The sequence below is a fragment of the Drosophila kikkawai genome, chromosome 2R (genome assembly GCF_030179895.1).
Source record: "Drosophila kikkawai strain 14028-0561.14 chromosome 2R, DkikHiC1v2, whole genome shotgun sequence".
In the NCBI taxonomy this organism is placed as follows: Eukaryota; Metazoa; Arthropoda; class Insecta; order Diptera; family Drosophilidae; genus Drosophila; species Drosophila kikkawai.
This window is the reverse complement of record NC_091729.1, coordinates 6747529-6774398: the sequence shown is the minus strand read 5'-3', so window position 1 is coordinate 6774398 and position 26870 is coordinate 6747529. Positions and strand designations below refer to the sequence as shown.

At 38.7% G+C, this 26870-nt stretch overlaps 2 protein-coding genes across 3 annotated transcripts; both read left to right on the top strand.

The window, feature by feature from the left end:
- The first annotated feature begins 1393 nt into the window (after window positions 1-1393).
- On the top strand, window positions 1394-5394 carry eEF2 (eukaryotic translation elongation factor 2). The gene is made up of 5 exons (XM_017176747.3): window positions 1394-1528; window positions 2081-2295; window positions 2360-2887; window positions 3261-3957; window positions 4056-5394. Exons 1-5 carry the CDS (start codon window positions 1526-1528, stop codon window positions 5145-5147), a joined length of 2535 nt encoding a protein of 844 aa, XP_017032236.1. The 5' UTR covers window positions 1394-1525; the 3' UTR covers window positions 5148-5394.
- A 1406-nt stretch (window positions 5395-6800) lies between these two features.
- On the top strand, window positions 6801-26001 carry LOC108081530 (uncharacterized). Of its 2 annotated transcripts, XM_017176748.3 has the most exons (11): window positions 6802-6919; window positions 12889-13242; window positions 13414-13593; window positions 14259-14421; window positions 14500-15150; window positions 15216-15807; window positions 17199-18174; window positions 18236-18366; window positions 21992-22306; window positions 22463-22549; window positions 24386-26001. In XM_017176748.3, the coding sequence occupies exons 2-11, from the start codon at window positions 13061-13063 to the stop codon at window positions 24526-24528; spliced, it is 3420 nt and encodes a 1139-aa protein (XP_017032237.1). In that variant the 5' UTR covers window positions 6802-6919; window positions 12889-13060; the 3' UTR covers window positions 24529-26001. The 2 variants fall into 2 exon arrangements, with proteins under 2 accessions (XP_070140925.1, XP_017032237.1); XM_070284824.1 differs by lacking the exon at window positions 24386-26001 and having other exon boundaries at window positions 6801-6919; window positions 21992-22408; window positions 22463-22497.
- Window positions 26002-26870: the final 869 nt, after the last annotated feature.

Sequence of the window (26870 nt, the reverse complement as noted above, 5' to 3'; positions counted from 1 at the left end):
CAATAAATTTAAATGAATTAAATGACAAGGAATTTTAGTTTTTCTAATGATTTTTCTCTAACAAAGAGCAAATTCCCCGAAGAGTGTCTATAGGTGGTATAGGCATCCAAAATCTTTAAAATAAGGTAGAGGTAGGCGGTTTATATTAAATAGTAACAATTGGGGACATATTGGGGCAAGAATTTACAGAAAAAACGCCAACATCTATTTTGGGCATGCTTGTAGCTTTGGCGCCACGTTTTAAATTCCATATCTCATTTGTTTCTCGCCAAGTTTGTTTACATTTTCGTGGTGAATGGTCAAATTAAGAAGAAGAATCAGAGTTGCACCGAAAAACTATCGCCTAACTATCGCCAAACAAACCGGCGTTAGTTCAGCATTAAAATCTAATGCTGAACTAACGCCGGGCCATTTGGGAAAATTCGGAACGGCAAAACCTTATGGAGCATTTGTTCAACGGATGCTAAATGCGCTTTAACGCTGTGTGGGAAGACCCTATAACTTAAAATGAATTAGATGACGAGGAATTTGAATGATTTTTCTCTAACAAAGGGCAAATATAGGCTTCCAAAATCTATACAATAATTTTGAGGTAGGCGGTTTATTTTAAATAATAGCAATTGGGGACAATTTGAGGCAAGAAAGAAGCACCAACAACTATTTTGGGCATGCTTGTAGCTTTGGCGGCACATTTTAAATTCCAAATTTCATTTGTTCCTCGCCAACTTTATTTACATATTCGTAGTGAATGGTCAAATTTTCACTGTTAAAAAGAAGAAATCAGAGTTGCACCGAAAAACTATCGACTATTCACGGATGGTGAATGCGGTTTGACGTCCCTAATAGGGACCCATTGGGTAATGAAAATTGAATTACTACGCGTTAACTGCATTTATCAATGCCACTTTATAAATATTTCATGTTCCTCCATTTCGCTTACATCATTTTGTAACCAATACGTTACTTAAGCAGTACGTACGTTAGTAATAGAGAATTGAGAAAATTTTTCTTTTGTCAGTACTAGCCCTTAGCAATAATGCAAAAGTAGTGGAAACATACAAATGTTGATGCTGTCGTATAAATGACATGGAACAATTATAAAAGGTAGTCTCGTCCGCTTCCAAATCGTTCAAGTTTAGGGGCTTATTTTTGTGTGTGTTATGTTTTTTTGTGTCAATAAAAATTGAATTGAGACGACTAGGGAAAAAATCTTTCTATGCAATTAGTAACTGCAGTAAAAAATGTAGATATCGACTAAGCTATAAGATAATTTTGGAGCTAGAAGTTTAAAGAAAGGACTTAACAGACCTTTTAAGGGCAACTTTTTTTCGACTAGACCACCTTGTGTTTATGTATCATGATACCTGGTATTTTCCGAATATTAGAGTATTTTTTCGCGCAAGACGGTATGTTACAGTGTATACGCTTCGGTCACACTGTTCCGTCGCACGCTCTTTCCTGTCGAAACGCCAGTTCAGGCGTGTAGTGTTTTTTTGGTCCGCGAGAAAATCTCCAAACATCCAAAATGGTAGGTGATTTTAAACTGAAGTAATGGCATTTAGTGGTGGAGAAAGTACCGACCTAGAGTTCCTTGTGGCGATTTAAAATATGTGGCATACGGAAATAAGTGAAAAGTTGTGTGGAAAAGTGCAGACGTGACAACTGTTACCTGGCCAATATCTACTTCTCTATATATGTGCAAGAATGCATGTGTGTGTGTGTGGTGAAATGCAAGACAAAGGCAAGAAAATAGTACAAGTGTAGAATGACGTATGCAGTTTGCTATTGAAATTTCACAAGAATTGGGCATGTCTGGGTAAAAGTTTTAAGTGCTTGAGGGTCAGCCATCTAATTTTATATTTCGATGCTGCGGTGCGGGTGTGAGTGTTAGTGCGAGCGAAATGATTTCACAGTATATAGGCGGCGCATTTGGTTTTTTATTCTTATCTAACCTCAAAGTCCATGACATGATTTTAAAGTTTGTGTGTGAGTGTGTGTAGACGCCATTTTTAATAACCGCACATATATACATCTGAAAGCACCTATTTCTAATACATAATGTGTCCTATTATTTTTGTAGGTCAACTTCACCGTCGACGAAATCCGTGGCCTCATGGACAAAAAGCGGAACATCCGCAACATGTCTGTGATCGCTCACGTTGACCACGGCAAGTCCACCCTGACCGATTCGCTCGTGTCTAAGGCCGGAATTATTGCCGGAGCGAAGGCCGGTGAGACTCGTTTCACCGACACCCGCAAGGATGAGCAGGAGCGGTGCATCACCATCAAGTCGACGTAAGAATCCTACATTTGAATGGGCTTCGGGCATACAAAATTAAACATTCTTAAATTTATACAGCGCTATCTCCATGTACTTCGAAGTGGAAGACAAGGATCTGGTCTTCATCACCCAGCCCGATCAGCGCGAGAAGGAGTGCAAGGGTTTCCTTATTAACCTGATCGACTCGCCCGGTCACGTGGATTTCTCTTCCGAAGTGACCGCCGCTCTTCGTGTGACCGACGGTGCCCTGGTCGTCGTTGACTGCGTATCCGGCGTGTGCGTGCAGACTGAGACCGTGTTGCGTCAGGCTATTGCCGAGCGCATCAAGCCCATTTTGTTCATGAACAAGATGGACCGTGCCCTGCTGGAGCTGCAGTTGGATGCTGAGGAGCTGTACCAGACCTTCCAGCGCATCGTGGAGAACGTGAATGTCATTATTGCCACCTACAACGATGATGGTGGTCCGATGGGTGAGGTGCGCGTGGACCCCTCCAGAGGATCCGTGGGCTTCGGCTCGGGCCTGCACGGGTGGGCCTTCACCCTCAAGCAGTTCTCTGAGATGTACTCTGAAAAGTTCAAGATTGATGTGGTGAAGCTAATGAACCGGTGAGTAGATCTTATTGAAAGACTTATGTCACGCTTCTAGCACAAAACGTGTGACGCTGAGCGCTCGGCATCTTGGAGACTCCCCTAGGGGTACTTTCTGTAGAGTCGCGCATGGTGATGGCGCCACAAGTGCTATAAAAATAGAAGCAGAGCAAATTTGAGAAACCTGTTGAAACGCTACCTCGGGACCTCTTTCTTAATGTCCCAACGAGGCATGCCAAGGCAGAGATCTTACAGTATACAAATTTATATATATACATATTTTATTATTTCCGGGAAGATTTAAATTTTTCATATATTTATAAGTAAAGCTTTTCTAAGGGTAAATGATTAGCCCATAACAATGAATCCTATCTGTTTTATGTGTTCACAGTCTGTGGGGAGAGAACTTCTTCAATGCCAAGACCAAGAAGTGGCAGAAGCAGAAGGAGGCCGATAACAAGCGTTCGTTCTGCATGTACATCTTGGATCCCATCTACAAGGTGTTCGATGCCATCATGAATTACAAGAAGGAGGAGATTGGTGTGTTGCTTGAGAAGATCGGAGTGACCCTTAAGCACGAGGACAAGGACAAGGACGGCAAGGCTCTGCTTAAAACCGTTATGCGCACCTGGTTGCCAGCTGGTGAGGCTCTACTTCAGATGATTGCCATTCATCTGCCATCGCCTGTGGTTGCCCAGAAGTACCGTATGGAGATGCTGTACGAGGGTCCCCATGATGATGAGGCTGCTGTCGCCGTGAAGAACTGCGACCCCGATGGTCCCCTCATGATGTACATCTCTAAGATGGTGCCGACCTCCGACAAGGGTCGTTTCTACGCCTTCGGCCGTGTGTTCGCCGGCAAAGTGGCCACTGGCCAAAAGTGCCGCATCATGGGCCCCAACTATACACCCGGCAAGAAGGAAGATCTTTACGAGAAGGCCATTCAGCGCACCATTCTCATGATGGGCCGTTACGTCGAGGCTATTGAGGATGTGCCTTCTGGCAACATCTGCGGTCTTGTCGGTGTCGATCAGTTCCTGGTCAAGACTGGCACCATTACTACCTTCAAGGATGCACACAACATGAAGGTAAATCACGGTGTTTGCTTACTGCAGTAACAGTAACTTGATAGGATTTATCTTCATTTGTTTCCATCTTGCTAATTGTAAAATTATTCTGATTTCAGGTCATGAAGTTCTCCGTTTCGCCCGTCGTGCGTGTTGCCGTTGAGCCCAAGAATCCCGCTGATCTGCCTAAGCTGGTGGAGGGTCTGAAGCGTCTGGCCAAATCCGATCCTATGGTGCAGTGCATCATTGAGGAGTCTGGAGAGCACATCATTGCTGGTGCCGGTGAGCTGCATTTGGAGATTTGTCTGAAGGATCTGGAGGAAGACCACGCTTGCATCCCCCTGAAGAAGTCCGATCCCGTTGTGTCGTACCGCGAGACTGTGTCCGAGGAGTCCGACCAGATGTGTCTGTCAAAGTCGCCCAACAAGCACAACCGTCTGCTGATGAAGGCCCTGCCCATGCCTGATGGTCTGCCCGAAGATATTGACAATGGTGACGTGAGCTCCAAGGATGAGTTCAAGTCCCGTGCTCGTTACCTGTCTGAGAAGTACGACTACGATGTGACTGAGGCCCGTAAGATCTGGTGCTTTGGTCCCGACGGCACAGGACCCAACTTTGTCCTCGACTGCACCAAGTCCGTGCAGTACCTGAACGAAATCAAGGACTCCGTTGTTGCTGGCTTCCAGTGGGCCTCCAAGGAGGGTATCTTGGCTGACGAGAACATGCGCGGAGTTCGCTTCAACATCTACGATGTGACCCTGCACGCCGATGCTATCCATCGTGGAGGTGGCCAGATCATTCCAACTACTCGTCGTTGTCTGTACGCCGCCGCCATCACCGCCAAGCCGCGTTTGATGGAGCCCGTTTATTTGTGCGAGATCCAATGTCCCGAGGTTGCTGTTGGTGGTATCTATGGTGTGCTGAACAGGCGTCGTGGCCATGTGTTCGAGGAGAACCAGGTCGTGGGCACGCCCATGTTCGTGGTGAAGGCATATTTGCCCGTCAACGAGTCGTTCGGCTTCACTGCCGATCTGCGCTCAAACACCGGTGGCCAGGCCTTCCCTCAGTGCGTCTTCGATCATTGGCAAGTGCTGCCCGGCGATCCGTCCGAGCCTTCTAGCAAGCCTTACCAGATTGTCCAGGATACGCGTAAACGCAAGGGCCTGAAGGAGGGTCTCCCCGATCTGTCCCAGTACCTGGACAAGTTGTAAGCCACCATCTTTTCCCTACCCAATCCCCACACAAGAACATCCATGTGCAGCTGGCTGAGCGGGAGGAACCTAGAACAAAGTGGAGATACCGAAAACGACATGCAAATCCAGTTGGCCAACTAATACATCTGCGGCCGTTGGCAGTGTTTTAAATCAAATAAAAACACACAAAAACATTAAAGAAATTTTGATGATTATTAATTGTATAACAGTAAAACAACAACATAATAAATCAAGTAAATGATTACATGCTTAAGTTTATATACGAAATCAAAAACTTGGTACAAACTTCAGTCGATTTAGATTGCGGGGGTTTCTAGGCTAGATAAAATAGTCAAATTCCTGGTAATCACTTCTTAAATTTTTTTTAACATGTAGCTTGGATCTATGCAGAAGCAACCCAAAAAGGGATGCAAAAGATAGCGGTTTATAGGACATTGCTAAAGGCAAAAAAAAAAAAGGTGAATGTAAAGTGTCGTATTTACGCATAATTTGTTTTCGCCCTAAATTTAATTCTGTTCAATTTTATTAATGTTTTTAACTTACTTTATTAATAATTAGAAAATTTAGGTTTGGCATCGATTAAGGCTTTCCATTGTCTGGAATTGAGCTTATTAAGCTATGGCCAAAATAAATAGACATATTTGCTCTTGCCTTTAGCATTGTCTTATGAGCCGTTATCTTTCGTATACCTCTTTAGATAGCTTCTGCATAGATCAAGCTACGCGATAAAAAATAAGAAAAATTGGTCGTCAAGAACAAGAAAACCAACTGAAAGAAGTTAGGATGTGCAAATAATTTTGCATTTGTGTAAATAATTTTGACTACCTCTATGTGTAGTTTATATTTCGAGCAAAGTTGTCTAACAGTAAATTTATGTTCGGAATTAATAATTAATAATGAAAAATGGGCTGTAGGACACTTAACAATAGCTGTTTAAAAATTTGTCGAAGATTTTGAGTCAGTTTTTAATAAAGCTGCTTTTACATCAAAATTTTATTGTGTCCGTTTGGTAAGGTAAAATATCGATTTCCGGCTGGCAAAAAAAATATCGATAAAAACGCAGACAAATCGAGTAGTTTTCAAAGAATCGAATACAATTGGGGTGCTAAAAATATCGGCAGCTGGAAACAGCTGTTTCTTACTTAGTACTCTCTCGATATATTTAGTCTGTTTACTGTTACACAGTTTGTAGAAATCAAGGTTTTGACTTGCTAAATAAGAGGTTCAGTAGTTTAAGCCATATATATTTAGAAATCTAGACATATGACTGACAGAATTGCGAAAGGTTTTTTGTTGAAAATATAGCGGGTGTCGCTTTTGGGTTGTCCTCTATCCGGCTAAACATATCGTCTATACAACGCTAGAGATCCTCATCTTCTGGATACCCTGGATATTACGGAGATTTCATGCGGAAATTTCATTTAAAGTGTAAAAAATATTTCTTTTTTTAAAGCAAATATATTTTTTTTAATAGTATTTGTATTTATGAGAGATCTTGATAAGCCAGAAATTTAATTTTAATATCCAATAGCACGACCAACAGTAAATAAACAAGTGTATAGACAGTCACAGGTCGCAGCCGGCGTTTATAGCACTCACTTCGGATGCACGTAAAATTATCGATAATGACATTTCAGTATATGAATAAATCTCTGACATCCCTAGATTCGCCAACGCTCGGGTCATAAACAAAAGGTCGATTCGCTGGACGGTTGCTTGGGAGACGAAGGCTTAAAACGCGGCTTTAAACGCGAAGTGCTCGAACATAGGTACGCATGTGTGTAGGATCGAGCTTTGTTTGTTAGTTCGCAAAATGCGAAATGCCCTCGGTAATTGCCCAGAGTTTGCTTTTTGCTTTGTTACCGTTGCGTTACCGTCGCCGTGGCGTCTGTCATTACAATTACCACCCACTCGCTCGCTCGCTCTTTCCCATTCTCTCCGGCCTCTCTGTCTCTGTTTTGCCCACGCTTTGAGTTAAACTATTTTTAGCAACATTTCCAATTGGAAGACTTTGGGTTTGACCTTTTGACATGTTAGCAAAAGCTTTCAAATGTAATTATTAGGCAAAGACAAAAAATAGAGCTCGTGTAAGTGCGTTTGTGTGCCGGAGTTTCAGTGTTCGCGTCTGCATGTGTATGTATGTGTAAAAAAAATCGATTCCAGACTCCCTGCTGTAACTTCATTCAGTAAAGGAAAGGAAAGGCAAAGAAAGAAGAGCAGAAGCCAAAGCAGCGACGACGCCGAGTGCAGCAGTACATTTTACAGCTAGACAAAGTCAGTGATTGGGGCGTGTGGGTGTTATGGTTGAACTGTTAGAGCCCGACTTGCACAGATATTCGCCGATAATAGGCCCGGAAATGAATTTTTCCCGTATTAGAAACTCGAATGTTGCAAACTTTTATTTTATATCGCTGATTGTATCCGTTATAAATGAACATACATATGTACATACATGTGTGTTTTTTAGGCCAACTATTGGCAAAATAAGAAAAAACGTGTTTATGTACATATATAAATTTACATATATATATTCTCAACATACATAGCATCACAGAGAATATGAGTGCGCGCGTGTGTAAGGGGGGGAGGGGGGGTCGACAAAAAGTCTGTATGAATGCGCCTGACTCAAACTCCTCTCACTGAGGACGACCCCAAAGTGTATAGAAAATATGAATGAAGGCAGCGGCAACATAAGGAGTGCGAATAGCGTGCTTCTCACGTTGTTGCTTTTGTTGTCTTCTCGCTCTGCTCAGAATGGTTTCAAATGAAAGTATCGAGAGTTTTTTTTTGTAAAAATGATGTTTAATGAAGAACAAACAATAAGAAAGTCTGCAGTTTGCAAGTTTGTCTATTCGATTTAAATTATTCAATGAAACATTAAAGTCTGTAACAAATATAATCACAATTTTTGAGCTGATTTAACTATCGTTTTATAAAAATCCAATCTGTCTATGGCAGCTATGTACATATGTATGTATATAGCTGTCAGATTTTAAATGAATTTAAAGCATATTTTTAAATCGTACAAAAATCACTAGAAGTGTACGTATGTATATGTACATTTACAGACTAGACTACGGAAATATTTACATATATATGTATTTACATACATATATAATGTAATCGTATGATTTATATCAAATGAAAACCAAGATTTGGAAATATATAAAGTCATATGTATCTCCAAGGTACATATGTACATATGTAGGGGAGAGTGGGGATAGGTGAACCACTTTTTTCTTATTAACATTATTATGTCTGAACAATTCGACGTAAGGGTCTGCTGTATATAGAAATCTAAAAGAGCCCACATTCCTTGGAATATTAAGTATTATGCAAAAATACTATCTTTTGTTGTGCAAAGTTTATTTGCTTTCCAAATTTAGTGTAGTGGTTCATCTATGCCCGTGGTTCACCTATCCCCACTCTCCCCTACATGAAAAGGTGTTGAAAATTTCGAAGCAATTTCACAGTCGCCAAACTTACACACAAAAAAAAAACAATATATGAAATGCATTCATTGATTTGTTTTTGTAGTACTTTTTTCTTGGTAATTGTATACCCTTGCAGGATATTACTAATTTAAGGGTTAGTTAAAAAAATCTTTTTTTTTTCATGTTTTGATAGTTATAAGTGTCAGAATATTATACTAAAACAAAATACGTAATAGTTTAAAAGTTATGAGCCTCCGAGCCGGCCAACTTAAAGGAGGTACAGAGCAAACATAAAACTTTAAACGCGTTTTCTGGAAAACTACATTTTTCGAGCTGGCGATCGTCCTATCTCAGTCAATTTTTAACGAATCTTAATGTTTTTTTTTTTTTTTTTTTTTTTTTTTTTTAATACTTGTAATGAAGGTGTCCATGGAATAGACTAGAATTACATTGATAAGTTATATATTGGATTTTTAATCAACAAAGAGAAGAGAATTTTCACGAAAAACGAAAAAATAGAGGGGTTCCTTTTTTTGGCATTGGCTTACGTCGTCCTGTGTCCTGCTTTAGGACATGCCTCTAAAAATTTTGATAATTTGTGCTAAATCATCTCTAAATTATGAGAAATAAACGTGCAAAGTTTGAACTTTCTATGTCTCCTATCTCTCCTAAAGATTGCCTATTTTTTGGCACAACTAACCAGAATGGACCCTTAAGTCAGAAGATTGCAGTGCAGTAAATAAGTAATTTCTGACCGAATACTGTAACATATACATACATATAAAATTTCTTGATCAACATAAAGCGCAGGATCGATCTAGTCATGTCAGTCTGCCCGTTTCTAAGCAAAGTAGTCTTTTTTTTTTTAGAGCTATCTAAATGAAACTTTGCAGTTATGTGGTCTTCTGACTATATTCTCACTAATATATAAGTCGAAACGGGCCGAATCGGATGTCATATATCTGCCATAGGAACAATCTGAAAATTTTTAGAATAATAATAATAATATTTATATTTTGTAGAATATAATTTTATTTAGTTATATTTTGCCGCTTTAAAGGGGTCTTCTCATTCAAAAGCCGTTTTTTGGACCCTTTTTAAAAAAATTCTTATTTGAAAACGCAAAGAATAATTGAAAATTTTTTTTATTTATTGTATTCAAAAATGTTCAAAGTAACTAAAAAAGTTGTTCTTGCCTCGATACGAGGGTTGTTCAAAGAGTAATGAGACTTTAAACTTGGTGGTCGAAAAAAAAGGTGTCGTCCTGGCGGCCACGATTCAGGGTCTCCAGAGCGTCCGAAATGAAAAATAAAAACGGGGTTATAATCAGAATTGATGTCATTTTCGGCTGACGGAACAGATTTTTTTTTTAAATTTTTAAAACAAAATGGCGGCCGTTCAAAAAAAAAAAAATTCGATTTCGGCCGTTTTTTTTGTAGTTTAGTGTAAAAAAAAAATAGAAAAAAAAATTAAAAAAAAAATCTGTTCCGTCAGCCGAAAATGGTGACAATTCTGCGTCGATTCCACTTTGTTTCATGAAAATCGGTTCAGTTGAACTGGAGATATCATGGCCGCCAGTTCGAAAAACGTGGTTTCGAAAAACGTGGTTTGAAGTTTGAAAAAAGCTCATTTTGCGAAGACCTTGCTTTACAAAAAAGGCTGTATCTTCTAAAGTATTTCGAATTTCTAAAAATCCTTTTGGGGACATATACACACCATCCCAAGCTATAAATAAATGCAAAAAAAAAAAATCGAAAAAAAAGTTGCCCAATGAGAAGACCCCCTTAAAGGCATGGTCATTTGTATTATTTTAGAATTTCGGTTTTAGTTTTATGAAAATGTGACTGTATCATATCATATCATAATATTGCTGCCATAGGAACGTTCGGGAAAATAATTAAAAATAATTTCACTGTTTTCAGCTACTCTGAGATATTTACTTTTTTCTTAAACACAAACACCCGCATTTAAATAAGAGACATATTGCTAGACGCACATGTTGTCAGAAAGCTCTAAATACAAACCTTAGTAGACAACAAAATCTATAGAACATGGATGTCCAATTGTAATGATATAGACTTGGCTTTTTTGCTATAGAGTATATGGGCATTTCCATAATGTCGCACGCGACATTCGTACGCATTCAAATCAAAAAAAAAGTATGGTACATTTAATTTTTTTTATTTTTATAAATGTTAACTTATAGCTCTTGCTTAGGACTATAATTGGTGCAAATGTTGATTTTGAGAGTTTGCTCAATTTTAAGAAAATTAAAAAAAACTGAAGGATTCGCACGCGACAAAAACAGAAGTCACTTTCGCGGCGAGCTGTTTAAACACTGATTTCAACGAAACGGCAGGGACTATTTTAATGAAACAAATTTTAAAATATGATGCAATAATGTCACTTTCATATGCTTTAATTTACAAGCAAAAATATAGCGTAGTTTATTTTTTACTTAATTTTAATCATATTCGCACGCGACATGTCGCACGCGACATATTTTTTTATCTTACTTTGCATGTAATTTTTACTATTATAAGTAAATTGGAAGAGCATATTTCTATTTTATTTCGACTTTTTGCATTCTTCTAGGGATGTTAGTAAACAACAGTCAAAGCATAATGCCTCGGTTTGGATGTAATTAACAAAAGAAAACAGGTCCATTTTTATGATGTTTTTCATCAAAATAATGAAAAATCGTGTTTGCGCGAATATGCATTCGAATATTTCGAAATTTGTTTTAGAATATGATATAGCCCTTCAAATTTAATCAATTGGCCTTTTCCTTATGTTACTATGTTGGAAAAAAAAATTTTTAGAGAAGTTTTAGTGTTTTGGCCGCGGTTGACCTTTCTGTGGAAATGCCCATATCCAAACATTATACTATTCCTTGCAGCATGTATGATATACTATTTTTATCCTTTTTTGAACAGGACAGAACCAACTCCACAGCCACAAAAAAAAAAAGAACAGGATAAAACCATAGGAACGACTCGGGAAAAACTCAATAATTCCCTTGAAGTGTGCTTCGAAGTTTTTTTACTTTCAACCCGCAAAGGATTTAATGAGTTCTGAAGATTTCCTAAACAATTTTTTACTCAATTGACTATGCTTCCGTTATTTTCAATATATGATACACAATTAAAAATAGTCTCTGAAAAAAAAGGACAAGGATTTTCAGTATTCATTAAGTAGACTGTGTTAAACTGATTTGCATTATTTAAAACCGAATAGATTTTTACAAATAAGTCTGTTGGTTAAAACACCATTACCTGTGCGCTTTGATTTCGTCAAGACTTTGGCTATACATGGGTTACGTGAAATGGGTTTTAGAATGTGGGAATCAAGGATGTTGTCAAAGTGCTGAAGCATCCCGAATTTGAAGGAATTGGGTGTTGTCAATTTATAAGATATGCATTTTGGTCCTGGTGAGTGTCCTTACTTCTTGGCGGATGCTAATTATATTATAGATGTATATTTCTAGTGCTGTTGGGGATGGAACATTGTTATTAAGTGGACTGAGAAGGATCGGAGGGAAATTTTGGGTCTTCTGACCATAGGTCTCAAATCATATCTCCTATTTTGGTTGTAAGATGCTGTGTATACAGAAAATTATTCTATTGGACAGTCAAGTTGAGGCGTTTTTGGCGAGATTAACGGATTTAAATGAAACGTCACCATGCGTTGAGTGTTTTCATACTTAATAGTGCCAATTGTACAGTATTATCGTATAGGTCCTATACTATAGGATAATCATGTAACGGTTGGGAACACTGCCAGATAGTAAAATTTTCAGGTTCCAAGGGGGGGGGGGGTAAATTAGGAAATTTCCCCCTCCCGTGGATCCGCCACTGTGTGTATATGTACGTCTTGTGGGATGTTTGTCCAGACTTTTGATAGACCAAGATTAGGATTTTGGAGAAGTTTTAAATGGAGGAGACCTTTACCTTTCCTGATTGATCTCTCAACTTTGGCGTTTGCTTTCTTGTACTCTATCACGGTTTCGGTGTTTATGTTGATTTAAGAATCTTTCATCTGAAGCTTTTTTTTTAGATTTGGTAAGCCTTAAGCTATGTATTTGTCCCTTAAACAGGTCCCAGTTGGCGAGTTGAGTTTGAAGTAGGATATATGCGTTGGAGATTAGGAGATTAGAAAAGAGAAGTGGAGATTTCCGTTAAGATCTTCTAGTACATTCTCTGAGATTTCTGGGTATATTTTGGCCGTGGCAAGTGAAAGTGTAGGGTATTTATAGTTCAGGAAAGTGAATTTTAACTCTTGTTTGTACTTTCAAATACAAATAGATGAAAATTGAAATCGCCGGCAAAAAGGAAACGTCCGTCGCAACGCTGACGGAGGCGCCAGTTACAGCGACGTCGATGTTTGTGGATGCTTTGATTACATTTTTATAATAAACCCAAAGTTAAAAGAGGAACTGCAGAGAAGATCGTCGATGGTTTCAATGAAAATCGTATAATGGAAGCGTCACCTGAATCGTGTGTATTATGCGATGCAAACGGACAGGAGGACGGCGACGATGCGCTTTATTCTGGTGGGCAGCCGGATTCGCAGGCAGCATCAAATTCTAAGGAGGCGGAGGTCGAGGCTCTAGTAGATCCAGATTCATATGCAGCTGCTTCTGAATTAGAAATACAACAGTAAGTTAATATAATAAAACAATTACAAATGAGTACAAAATGTATACTTCCCGACACTGCAAGCAGGTGACTTTAAACGAAGACCAATTTTTAGACCTCGTATATGAAACTCACTTGAATTTATAAAGTTGTAGACCCGTTTTAAATTTTCTTAACTTCATGTTTTTATAGCGATGATCAACTGCAGTCTCTGGAGCCCATCTCCTTGGATGACATACCGGAGCCCATTAAGGTGCTTGACGACATCATTTCTGAGTTCGAAGAGGCAGCAACAAAACCGAATGCCTTGAACTGTAATAGTGGGGAGAATCAGTCCGAGGACGATGGCTACATGAGTCTTAGTCGTAAAAAGTTAGTATTGTTTACAAAATGTCAATATAGTAATGAGGTAAGCAACGTCACAGCATATTGTGATTATACGCAAAGGCAGAAGATGGCGTCCTACAAATCGAGCGTAAAGCTACCAAAGTTGGTGACAAGAAATCACTCTGCTTTACCGTTCTATTGACTTGATTTTTTAATTCCTCCTCCTCCTTGCTAAGAAGCAATTCAATTCAGTGAGTTCTTAGTAATCATGTACACCGACATCCAAATGGCATGCTCATACATTGAACACTTAAACCGATGCACTATCAATAAGTTTAGTTTTGCTCTGATCGATGAAAGACTTGGACACGATATTGATAAGATGTTAAGCATTTATAGAGAAAAGCAATGCAAAACAAAATAACAAAACTTATAAAACATTTCATCTCCCTTATTTAATAAATGGACGTGACATATTAGAGTTGCTTTTCCTGTTCACTGCATTCAGATTGCGGTGGTCAAATTGATCTTGATCTTACTCTTTTACTAGAATGTTGTCCCCGAATGAGGTAGATACTATCTACTAGATAGATGTGTAACGTCACAAGATTTTTTCAAGTTGCATTTTTCGCGTTGATTGTTTTTTTTTTTACCGATAATTTAAAGTGTAACCATTGAATGCCATAACATGTTGAATTTTGCACCGACAGCATGTCCAAGAAGGATTCGGAAGATGTGCCACAGACGCCCAGCACCGACACCGTGCCGGAGGGCAGCTTCAATGAGGATGGTACGGCGGAGAATCTAACTAAATTAAATGAGGCGGAGGAGCAGGGGCAGAAAAGCACAACACCGCTGATTCAAACAACGCTGGTGAGTACGGTAGTGCTAATGGGAAACCAATTAACTCACTGCATCACCTCTGCTCCTCTCTTAACCATCATCACTTAGCCAAAGGCACGGAGTTCAAGCTCGACTCCTGCGAGCGACTCGAAATTTTCGAGTCTTCCGTGTTGCGGGGCCAGCAGGACATCGAATTTGGTCGGTACTTCTGGTGGCAAGTCCTCAAGTGGACTGGCAGCCATCCGACAGGCAGGCGGCAGCTGTAACGGCGGACGCAACGCTCTGGGAATCGATATTAGCGCCGTGCACAATGCGGTTCTCCGAGGAAATCTGGCCAAACTGCCGGAGCCGATCGTCAACGAACATCCAGTGACCATCTATCCGGGACCCTCCTCCTCAAAGTCCTCTGCAGGCGGAGAGGGGGGAGCGCGTGGAAAGCGGCTACTCAGTTCGGTCGAGAAGCACAAGGAGGTGTGCCACATGCTCCATCCTCATTCCAACAGCTCCTCGGCCTCGTCGTCTAATTCGAGCGGCGAGGCCTCGCCGGCTGCCTCGCACGTTAATGTGGCGACATCGAAGCTTGCGGTTGGCCGGGGTGATGAGGACTACTCGGAAGATTCACTGGAGGAGTCTACTATCTCGACTGATCTTACGCCTGTTAAGCAGAACGGAGTAGCCTGGGAGATCCACTTCAAGAATAATACTAAAAAGCAAACTTGTGGCTCCAAGAAGACCTCCACTTCTGGTGCTTCCAAAAAGGTGAGTTTTCCTGTAACCCACAAATAAGAGTGGAAACTATTGATGAAATTTCTCCAACCCAATAGAAAAACCACTCGGACGACTTTGGTAGCGGCTTTGTGTGCAACCAGCAAAGTATGCTGGGAAAGGGAACGTTTATCATACGCCGTTCTACGGCCAAAAAGCCGCCCCGTGCCTCAGATGTTTTTAGCATACCGAAACCGCCGCGCCTCTCGTTGGCCGAGAGAACAGGCAATGGGTCCGGCGGAACCAATGTGGGTGCAATTAGCAACGAGTTCTACACCAGCGACAGCGAGCAAAGCGATGCGGCTCCTCTCCCACTTCCCCTACCCACCCCCGTGCCCCTTCATCCACCGACCGCCGCCACCTCTGCCGAGATGAATTTCGTGTACAAGGAGTGCGAAGCTAACGCGGCTCAAACACGACGAGGACTCGAAATGGCGGCCGCCCAACGAGCAGCCCTCTCGCTGGACATTGCTGATGCGGCGGATCAACTAGGTCACTGCAAGCCCACCAAGAGCAAGACGGCGATGCTGACCGAGAAGCGACTCAGTGCCGAGTCCATGCCGGATAACAACACCTCCAGTAGCGAGGAGTTCGACGAGGCGCGTCTAAATGGCAGCGGAAGCTTCGATTTGTATGCCTTTAACGGGAATGGTGAGAAAGTTTCTTAGATATGAACGTATTCTATGTATATTATGAAATTGTGGCTTATAATTATTGCTGGAAAAACATTGATGTTTGCTTACATCGATGTTTGTGAGTACTTTCATAAAAAACATCGATTAATAATCGATTTTAAAAAATTTTTGATCTAGTATGCCAATTCTGCCTCTTGCTCGGTTTTTAAGTGACAGTTGAAAATAATCGATGTTTGACAAGTGAACATCGATGTTGGCCGATTTTGTTGAAACATCGATTGTATCACTACTGCATTGTAGCACTACTTATAATGTATTTGTTAAAATGTGTTTGCTGCATCATCATGAATTGACATGCGGTTAGTAGTGGGTTTTATAAAGACAATCTTGTATCCCCGACACCCATGAAGGGGGGTATACATGTAAAGCAAACAATTTTGGGTAAATTTTTATATTTTTTTTTATTTAATAATTTTTTTTTAATAGTTTGTTACTTAATGAATTTACTATGTAAGTTTCATTATCAAATTCCAAGAACCTTAAATCATGTATGCACGCATGGTACATATACAAGTGTTGAATTCAAAACTTTAAACGGCTTTTTCTCAGCTTTTCATTTTAGCGTTTTTACCTACATATGTATGTACATATGTAGTTTTTACCTACATACGGCCACGATTCACAAAAAACTATGCAACATATCTGAGTGAATCAAAAAACTATTATCATCAGCATGAAATTATATTTTTTTTTGAACCTAAATGCATGTAATACAAATGAGTATTATTACTTTTTTTAAATGGTGGGAAGTGACATCTAACTTCCTGACAATGTAATTTTTTTTTCAAAACGGAATTTTATTAGGTTCAAATATAAGATAAACGTATAATAAACTCAAATAATTTTTGTTTGGGTATTTTCGACAGGAATTCCGAGCTCTATCGTGTCCTTAGCGGGAAAACTCAAAACTGTAGGTCCGTCATTTTGCAAAATATGGTTTCTAGTACATTTTATTTTTTATCTCCGATTCCCTTTTTCCAAAGTCTCACGATGATTGCTTGACTATTTCTTACAACAAAATTCACGAAAATACCAAAATGTTGACCGTTTACAGGTATTTCCCCCTTAAGAACAATGGCGTTATATAGAAAATGTGCAAATGCAACAGGCAGAAGGAGGCATACAGTTGATGTATTCTTGATTAGCATCACCAGCCGAGTCAATTTAGCCATGGCCGTCCGTCCGTCTATTTGCAAAAGCAAATCTATAAGACTTTAAGAGCTAGGACTACTAAATTTAAAGGCAATATTCATACTAGTTCCACGATAATTAGGTTTTTTTAAGTTTTACCGAACATTTGCTCGTAATGAATACAAAATAATTATATAAACTTGTTACTCAATCCAGATCAGCGTGTCTCAAACGCCACCACTCCCCACACAGATCTGGCTCCCACTTTGGAGGAGGACGAAGAGCTTTCCGACCTGAGCTTTGGATGTGCACCACTGCAGCAAATCGAGCATAACATTAGCGCCTTGCTGCGCGGCGACATTCCCGTTGTGGGTCAGCAAGCTGGTTGCAGCAATGCTGCTGGAGGAGCTGTTGGAGCCGTTGGACTCTCTGCAGCTGCTGCTGCCGAGCTGCACGCCAAGCGGATTCTGGAGTTTCGTCCCGGCGTTCACAAATCGGAGAGTGCCAAGGAGATGTTGTTGTCACAGATGCCAAATTTTGGCCCATTGCCCCCATCGCCACCTCCAAGTTCCAAGCTTCCGGATTTCGATTACGACGCTCCCTTGCCGCCGTCGCCAGTTGAACCCCGCAAGCAGCTGGAGCTGCCATCAGCCGCGGTGGCGGCGAGTGCCGGTGCCCCACTTCCGAATCGGGGTACCACCGTTGTGGAGGTGCATGCCACCGCTTCTGGAGCGGCGGTGCATACCAGCAACAGCCACACCCGCCGCAGTCGCGACAATGTCACCGCCGTGCGCCATTTTAATGACGAATTGCCAGCACCTCCCGCTCCGGCTCACCAAGAGGTTTTGCCTGGACCACCAATGGTGCCACCGCATAGAGTTGCCGGCGGAGGAGGCCCTTCGACAAACACCATCAAATCGTGGAGCATTGACTCGCAGTATCGAAAGCGGTCCCCCAAGCTATTCGGTCACTATAGCAGCGGGGGCGGCAGCGGAATAACCACGCCCACTGGTCTGGGACCCTTGCCACCGATGCCCGCCATCGATGGAATGGCTTGTGGATCCGGCTCCGGGTCCTATCAACGACGGTACATTAACTATGGCACCAAGCGCAGCCTCAAGCAATCGCCTCGCGAGGAGCACCGCCTGCAGACATCATGCAGTCTTCCAGAAACTCCAATATTTGCAAGAGGGTAAGTGCAGGCAAGCACGACAAGTGTTCTACTAAGAAATGAATGTACACTTTCCTCACAGTTGCGACATTCCGCGCACGCCATATAGACGCCAAAATGAACCGCTGTCAGTTGTCAGTGGCTCACGCACAGCGCCACGATCCAGCACATCGAACACTATAAATATGGGCACATCTATTATGGGTATTGGCGGTGAGTAACAATTTGCGATAGGCTGCATTTTTTTGTATCGAGTGTAGATTATTTTTGTGTGAAAACATATAAAAGTTATACAATTTTATTTTTTCTTTTTGTTGTCGAACCTTGGGGCCACCCTTACTTAACATAAACATAAACATAAACATAAATGCTTCAATAATTTATAAAATTTGAAATAAATATTTTTTCTTTAACCGTCGCACAGTAGCGCCTCTAAACAAATTCAGTTGCAAAAATCAGAAAAGTAATGATCGCCAAACTACGTCTATCCGAAAGAAAATTTTCCAAGGACATCGAATTTACAACTAAATTATTGTAAGGTTTTTTTGTGGAAGATATGAGCATTTAAAGTTGAATTTTCTTCGTTTTTTATATCATTAGAAAAAGGTTAATTGGTCGACTTTTAGCAAAAATTACTCAGAAAATATATATCCAATGGTTAGGGTAAGGTGGGGTAAAGCCGACCTAGTAAATGGTTTTGGCTATAAAATGCTTATTTTACATCGGATCAAGTCTTTATATATACCAAATTAAAGGTTAGACCTTTGCGCAACTTTCTAGCATTTTATTCATACCTTTGAAAAGTTTTGAGATACAAGCGTTTTACGAAAAAGTTCATTTTTGCTATGTTCAAAAATGATGGGGTAAACCCGACCGCCTATGTTTTTGGTTGATTTAGTACAGATATAACCTAAATATAGGTTTTGCAATGATAAATCAATCAATGTTACGTTATATAATGGTAATAAAAGATAATAGAATTAAAAAAATGAATATAGCAAAATAATTAATCAGTATCATCTGATTCGCTGCTCAAATAGCTTGCTGGCGTTTTTTGGTTCGAGTTGAACGTCTGGTTGGCTGCGATGTTGATGGTTTTTGTGTGATTGTTGTTTTTTTGGCTTTTTTGCGGCAGGATTTACCCCACTATTTAGAGGTCGGATTTGCCCCACCACGTAATTTTTCATAAAAACGCAATTAAAAAAGAAATTATGAAAAAAAATGAACCAAACTTATATGCACTTTGTAGGACTTTATTCAAAGAATCTAAATCCACTTACCTTTTCATGCGATAACTTTGACAAAAAGAAATATCCTGCAGTTAATTATGCACAAAAATGAAAGTCAAAATTGTGAAAACAAACTTGTTGTCGATTGACCATCTCAATGTTGACTAATAAAATGGTGTCATACCACCATTTTCATTGTTTTCGATGCTCTACACGACAACACTAATATTAGTTTGCGTAGTGCTTCCGATTTTCGAAAACAGAGGGAGGTCGGGTTTACCCACACTGTCGGCTTTACCCCACCTTACCCTATAGTTTTTACTTTAAATGATTGATACATTCATACCCCGTTATCCAAACTAAAACAAGGGGGCAAGGGGGAAGGTGGGCTTTGCCCCACCACTCGTTTTCAGCCGCACCACGAATTTTTCTCATAAAGGAAAAAATTAACTATTTGTATATTTTATAGTGCGCTTACAGGTTTTTATACCCTTGCAGGGTATTATAATTTCAGTCAGAAGTTTGCAACGCAGTGAAGGAGACGTTTCCGACCCTATAAAGTATATATATTCTTGATCAGCATCAACAGCCGAGTCGATCTAGCCATGTCCGTCTGTCCGTCTGTCCGTCCGTCCGTCCGTCCGTCTGTCCGTTTCTACGCAATCTAGTCCCTCAGTTTTAAAGCTATCTGAATGAAACTTTGCATATAGTAGTCTTCTATATACTCTCACTGCTATATATGTCGGAACGGGCCGGATCGGACGACTGTATCATATAGCTGCCATACAAATGTTCGATAAATTTTTAGAAAAAAAATTATAACTTTGCTGTTTTTCAATATTTTTGCATCATTTTTGAGATATAGCCATTTTATATTATTTCAGAATTTTGGTAAAAAGTTTATGAAAATCGGACGACTATATCTTATAGCTGCCATAGGAACGATCGGCAAATGAATAGGAAAAAAATTATAGCTTCGTTGTTTTTCAACGTATGTTTATCTACTCTGAGATATAAGCTTTTTTTTATTATTCTAGAATTTTGGTATAAATTTCATAAAAATCGGACAACTATATCTTATAGCTGCCATAGAAGCGATCGGTAATTGTATAAAATATATAAAGTTGGGAATGTAAAACTGTAACTGTCAAACTGTAAACATAATAAGTATAGGTAAAATGTAATGAAACTCTGTTCTGTGAGTGTTTTCAGCATTTAAATCGATAATATAAGCATCAAAACCAATCTGCAAGGGTATACAAACTTCGGCGTGCCGAAGTTAGCTTCCTTTCTTGTTTTTTATCATTTTGATCAATGGTATTTAACCATTTAACTAATTTATTATATTTTTTTGATATCGGATGTTTTTGTCAATAATTACACCGAAAACCAACATTCATTTAAAATTATTCGATTATCTTATTTGGTTCACAAATTATTATTTTTGCAACATAAAATGTGAAAAAGCGCTACTGTGCGTCGTTATCGAGATCTGGCTAACATCATTACGATGTGGAATTTCTTGTCTAGCTTCGCGACTCCTAAGAGCCCCATTTTATTGTGTTACGATTACGATTTCATTTAACCATATCCTTCTGGCCGTCTGGTCGTCTGTCAGTTTCTATGAATGAATGAATTATAGGGTCTTCCCACAGAGCGTCAAACCGCATTCACCGTCCGTTGAACAAACTGCCCATATGTTTTGCCGTTCCGAAGTTTCTCATTGTAGACCGCGTTAGAACGCATCTAGGCATTTAGTTGGGTGCAACTAGTTTTTCGGTGCAACTCTAATTTCGTCATCTTATCAGTGAAAATTTTACCATTCACTACGAAAATGTAAACAAAGATAGCGAGGAACAATTGAAATATGGAATTTAAAATGTGGCGCCAAAGCTACAATCATGCCCAAAATAGTTGTTGGCGTTTTTTTTTTGTATATTCTTGCCCAAAAGTGTCCCCAATTGCTACTATTTAATATAAGGCCCCTACCCCTACTTTATTTTATAGATTTTGGAAGCCTATACCACCAATACACACTCTTCGGGGCATTTGCTCTTTGTTAGAGAAAAATCATAACAGAAACTCAAATTCCTTGTCATCTAATTCATTTAAATTTAGTGCTTATAAATCTGACGTAATCTGTGGTTTGGCTGTTGTTAAATAGCCGAAATAGTTGATAAACTATACATTTTATTCCCACATCGTCCGCTTCAGCCATCTTTGTTTACGTTTTCATGAGCCACAGCTGATCAATCAGCTGTTATTGGATGCGGATGCACTTTAACGCAACTCTGTGGGAACACGAAAATTCACTGAGGAGGAATACAGTATTATTTGCATTGCTTGCAGTATCTATGTTAACGAGCCCAAAAGAACGTATGTATAATGTCGGTGTCAAAGATAATTTCTTTCTTTAGGAAAAAAGTATAGTTTTGTTGTTTTAAAATAACTAATATATTTTCGAAGACATCGAATTGTTTAATAATCTCTGAAATACAAAATATTTCCACAAGGTCCTTGCTTGTTATTGAATAGATCATGATTCAGTTATTTAATTATCCCATGGTATAAATGAATATTAAACAATACTTTGAAATTCCATCGATTAGGTGGCAATTACGGTACAGCTCAAATTTGCCGTCAGCGCTCCATTAATCACGCGTTGGCTTCCAATGAGATGCTTCGGATGACTGGGGTCCCTGCCCGCGGATGGTATCCAAAGCAACGAGGCATGCGCCCAGCTTCCACAGAGAACATCGATCGCTTGGCTTCCGTGCGGGTGTGGGATAATCCGGCGGGGATGTCGGGCACAGGACAATCACGCAAGCCTCTAACTCTGCCACCAAATCTGACGCCGTCCTTTTTGAATAAATCACCGCGTGAGGCTTTGCGACGAGTAACAAGCCTGCTGATCACCAAGAAAAGTAAGTCTCTATTGGGAAAAAAGCTAGCAGGAATAAGAAAAGCAAGCAAGCACGATTTTCAAATACATTAAAAAGTTAGGAACTTTATTGTGGATACAACTTGTAAGACTCAAAAAATACCGCAACTAACTGGTCAACATTTTCAATTTGTCATAGAAAACCACAAGGATCGGAAGCACAAGACATATTGTGATCAGGCCATGGATGATACCATCAGCAAGCATGCCTATGAATTCGAAACAGGTGAGTTTCCCTTAATTATTTTTCAATTAAATAAAAATTCGAATCGAAAATGTTGTAACAAGTAATTAGGCTGTAAAGGTATGAACAGGACAGAAGAAGAATTAAATCTGCCAGACTGGAATTTCGTAGCCAAACCTTTTTATGAGTTAAATGCATGCAATTGTAATGGCGATCAGAGATTTGAGCAGATTAGAGCCGCACTGAGGTTGCGGGGTTTTACCACCGCTTTGTTTGGGAGTAGGGCAAAGACAACCCACAAAAAATGCTGTGGAAAGATACACACTCCAAAATTGTCTGTCATTTTTTATGATCTTTGTTTAGTTCTCTTATTTTTAAACCGAAATTCGACCAAGAATGACAATATGCAAGAAAACAATATGTTGTTTTTACATATTTGTACATTCTTAGGGTACATTTGTGCGGTGTTGTGGCCACTTACATGAGTAAAAAGTCTATCAAGCAATAGGTGCTACTCATATGTATTTGGCACCGCATAAAAAGAGAGAAACGAGACTGCTACATATTTCAACATTCCCGGGGTATGTTCGATATTTTTTCAAACAAAATAGATGAGGTCATTTCTGGTTGTTGAAAAAATACAGAAAAGTGTCGATTTTTTTTTTTGTATTTGTTATTTTGGTGGTTTTTAAGCCGAAACGCAGCATTTCGAGGTCATTTTGCAATGCTCGTTTATCAGTGGCATGAAAATATTTATGATTTATTAAGAAATATTAACCATAAAAAACATAAATACAAAATTACATTTCTAAGTTTTATTTTTATATACACGGTTATGGCTTTTCTTATGGTTTCTGGATGGCCATCTTAGTCATTCGAGCTATTAGTTTGCTTGTGGTTCGTCATCCAGGAGCAAACACTAAAACTTCACGCAGAACTTGTGTAAAATCTTCCCCATCATCGAGGTGGAATCACCAACAAGCCCTCCAACTCTGTTGTATGCTGCTGATCTCTCAGAGACGTTCTTTTTTATGTGGTGGCAATGGACCCTCCGCGGCAATCGCATTGCATATCTTCATGAGCTTCTCTTCCTTAACTTCCTAACAAACATATACGCGGCATTTTATTTCAAATTTATTAAATTGTTACCAGAAATAAACCAAATCTTGCTCTTTAGCTGCAATAATTAAAATATCTCTCGTATAGATTTGATACAGTTTTTGACAAGCCAAATATCAGACTTTTGTGTTTTTTTACCTCTACTTGAAAACGCGGGACTTAATTCAAAATAAGGAATTTAGATTTTAAACAGAGTTCATTAAGTTTTAATTTTGTTCGGATCTAAAGTAAAATTTTCGGGGTGTCCTATGTGGGCAGTAGTGACCTCATAGGGTCTGAAACGGACCATAGTAGATGAAACAAGAAAGGAATCAAAACTATCATATCTCAAAAGAAGATGCAAATATGTTGAAAAACAGTGAAGTTATCATTTTTTTTTCTAAAAATTTTGTTGATCATTTCTATGGCAGGTATATGATATTGTCGTATGATCCGGCCCGCTCCGACATACATATATAGCAGTGAGAGAAGTCAGATGACTATATACAAAGTCTCATTCAGATAGCTTTAAAACTGAGGGACCAGTTTGCGTAGAAACGGACAGACGGACATGGCTAGATCGACTCGGCTGTTAGAGAATATACATACACACTAAGATTCCGAAGTGACTTCTTTATTGCATTGCCCACTTCTGTGTAAGATACTATTTTGAGTTAGTTGTTTCCCTTATTTATCTTAAAAATGGTTTAAAGAGTTTTTTTTTTTATATTTAATATTTTATAACAACATAGATCTTTAACTTATTTCTGGTGTTTGCAGGTTCTGCCAAGCGAAAGGATAGCAATAGTCGCAAGACGCATGTTGGGGACTCGGAAGTTACAACCACCAATACGAAAACGAAGAAGAAGGGACTTTTTAAGTCCCTGTGGAAACGCACGAAAACCGTCTCTATGGAGCAATAGAGAAGCTAAAAAAGAAAACTGCCCACTAAAAACATATGATAATAGCAAAGAAGACGATAATAACCGTGCTCTTGCATGCACTCACGTGTTTAAGGTCAAAAGATTATCTCTGCACCCAATCGATCACCCTGACCTTTCTGCAATTCCTCGTGCTCATAATCGTGTTTGATTGGTCACTCATCTTGAAAATAATTGAAGCAATTTTGACGGTCATACAGAAAAAAAAAATAATAAAAAGCACAAAAGCCGTGAATCGTAAAGACTGAAAGAAAAGAAAGCGTAAAACTACAAAGCAAAATTTAAGCAAACGTAATATGAAATGAAATTAAACAGGCATTCGAAAGCCATACTCTATACTGTCTACTCCCAACAACAAACACGAACGAATAAACAAAAAGGTAAAATCATGCGGCACTATGCATTTGAGGCTATACATATTTACCCTTGAATATTTCCGACACCAACACCAATTACATAAATGCAACTTTTATATTCCATGGCCACTAGAATCCAGAAACCTAACGAAATCGGCGCAAAAGAAACTGACTTCTTATATACAAGCACTGAATTTATATACACGTATATAGATATGAGCGATATATACGCATAGTTTGGACTATAACTGAACCGCCTAGGGTTCTAAGCAACAACTTTACTTATTTTATTACGAAGTTTAACATAGTTGCAAAACACTTTTTTGTAACCGAGGAATACGTATTGGTTGCCCTCTTTTTAATAATTTGATAAACGGCTTTGGAGAGCTAAAATGCACGGGCAGAGTGCAATAGCCGAAGAGGAGGTGGGGTTCAGCTCTTAAAAAGAATCTTAAGCCAGCCACTACCAATGAGAACGTAAGCTGAAGGCCATTTACAATATTAAGATTAATTGACACCCAGGATCAGTATAATTTAGATTTGTAAAAAATTTGAAAAGAACGAAGTTACGCCCTCCACATTTCAAAGAATTTTTCGACAAATGACAATTCGAAATGGATTAAGAAAAGCAACAATCCTAAGAAAAAAAAAGCAATTTGAATGCTCAAGACGATTTTACACCACAGAATGCATTTTTCAAATTTTGAACGAGAGTAAAAGTGGATATTTGGAGCCGGAGAACACTGCAAGAAGCAACAAAACTGTAAACGTTTACTAGTCATTAAATATATAAAGAAGAAAATAAACAATAGATATATATACATATACATATGGAAGATACATATTTTTTATTAACACTCACTGAAAAAAGCCTGCGCAGCGATTGTAATGATTGGCGGCATTTTTTTAAACAGCAAGGAGCTGGCGCCCAAAGGAGCAAGTTTCAAGTATTATTAACGAATTACACATTATGCTATAGCAAGTTGGTATTTATTAAAATTAATTATATATATGTACAATTACTTGATTTAACATTATTGAGTATATTTTTTAGAAAAGTAGCATGTGAAACGAATAAAACAATTTAAAACAAAAGCAATCCATGGCCGTTCTCTATTATAGTTAGCTACATGCAAGTATATATATGCATATACATATGTGTATATCATGAAAACTAAATAAAAACCAGGGGGCGTAATCATTATAAGTGAAAATAAAAATTAATGTTTAATGATTATCTATTTTACTTGCCATTAATAATTATAATTTTACATTTACTTAATCGCTCAAAAAATAATAATTATTTTTTTCGCTCAATGTGTTATATTTTCTTTCTAAGAGGTTTCTTTGAAAACAATTTACATGATCCTATAAATTGAAAACAAACGAACCCAAAAAATACATTAAGCGAAAAAATATCGCTGAAAATATAATCATTTTTTTAGCGATAAAAATATCGCTCAAAATATAATTATTATATATTTTTAGCGATATTTTTTCGCTCAAAATAATTTTTTTTTTTCAGCGATTAATTAAAACTCAAAAATCAAAAATTAAAATTGGTTTAATATATAAAAGTCTAGATTGCAGCAATTATTGATTATCTTGAAATTGGTAAATTAGTTTTTTTTGCGGTTTTTCCAAGTGGATGATTTTTCTGTTTAAAGAAAACATTGATAATCATTATTTACGGTCCCTGATAATACTTAAAACTCAAAACTATTTCATTATTTTACATTCCATAACTGAAAATGAACGTTTTCCGAATGGAAACTGATAATTTTTTATTTAATAAATCATTTCGGAGACCATTTGTATCCTGCAAGCTTCACACATTATTTTAAGGGGGGGGTAAGGTTAATTCGGTGCAAAAATGCCCACTTTTCAAAAAAATGTTGTGGCGAAACGGCTAAAGCTAGCTTAACGAATTAAATACCATATAATAACACAACATTTGAACAGTTTGTG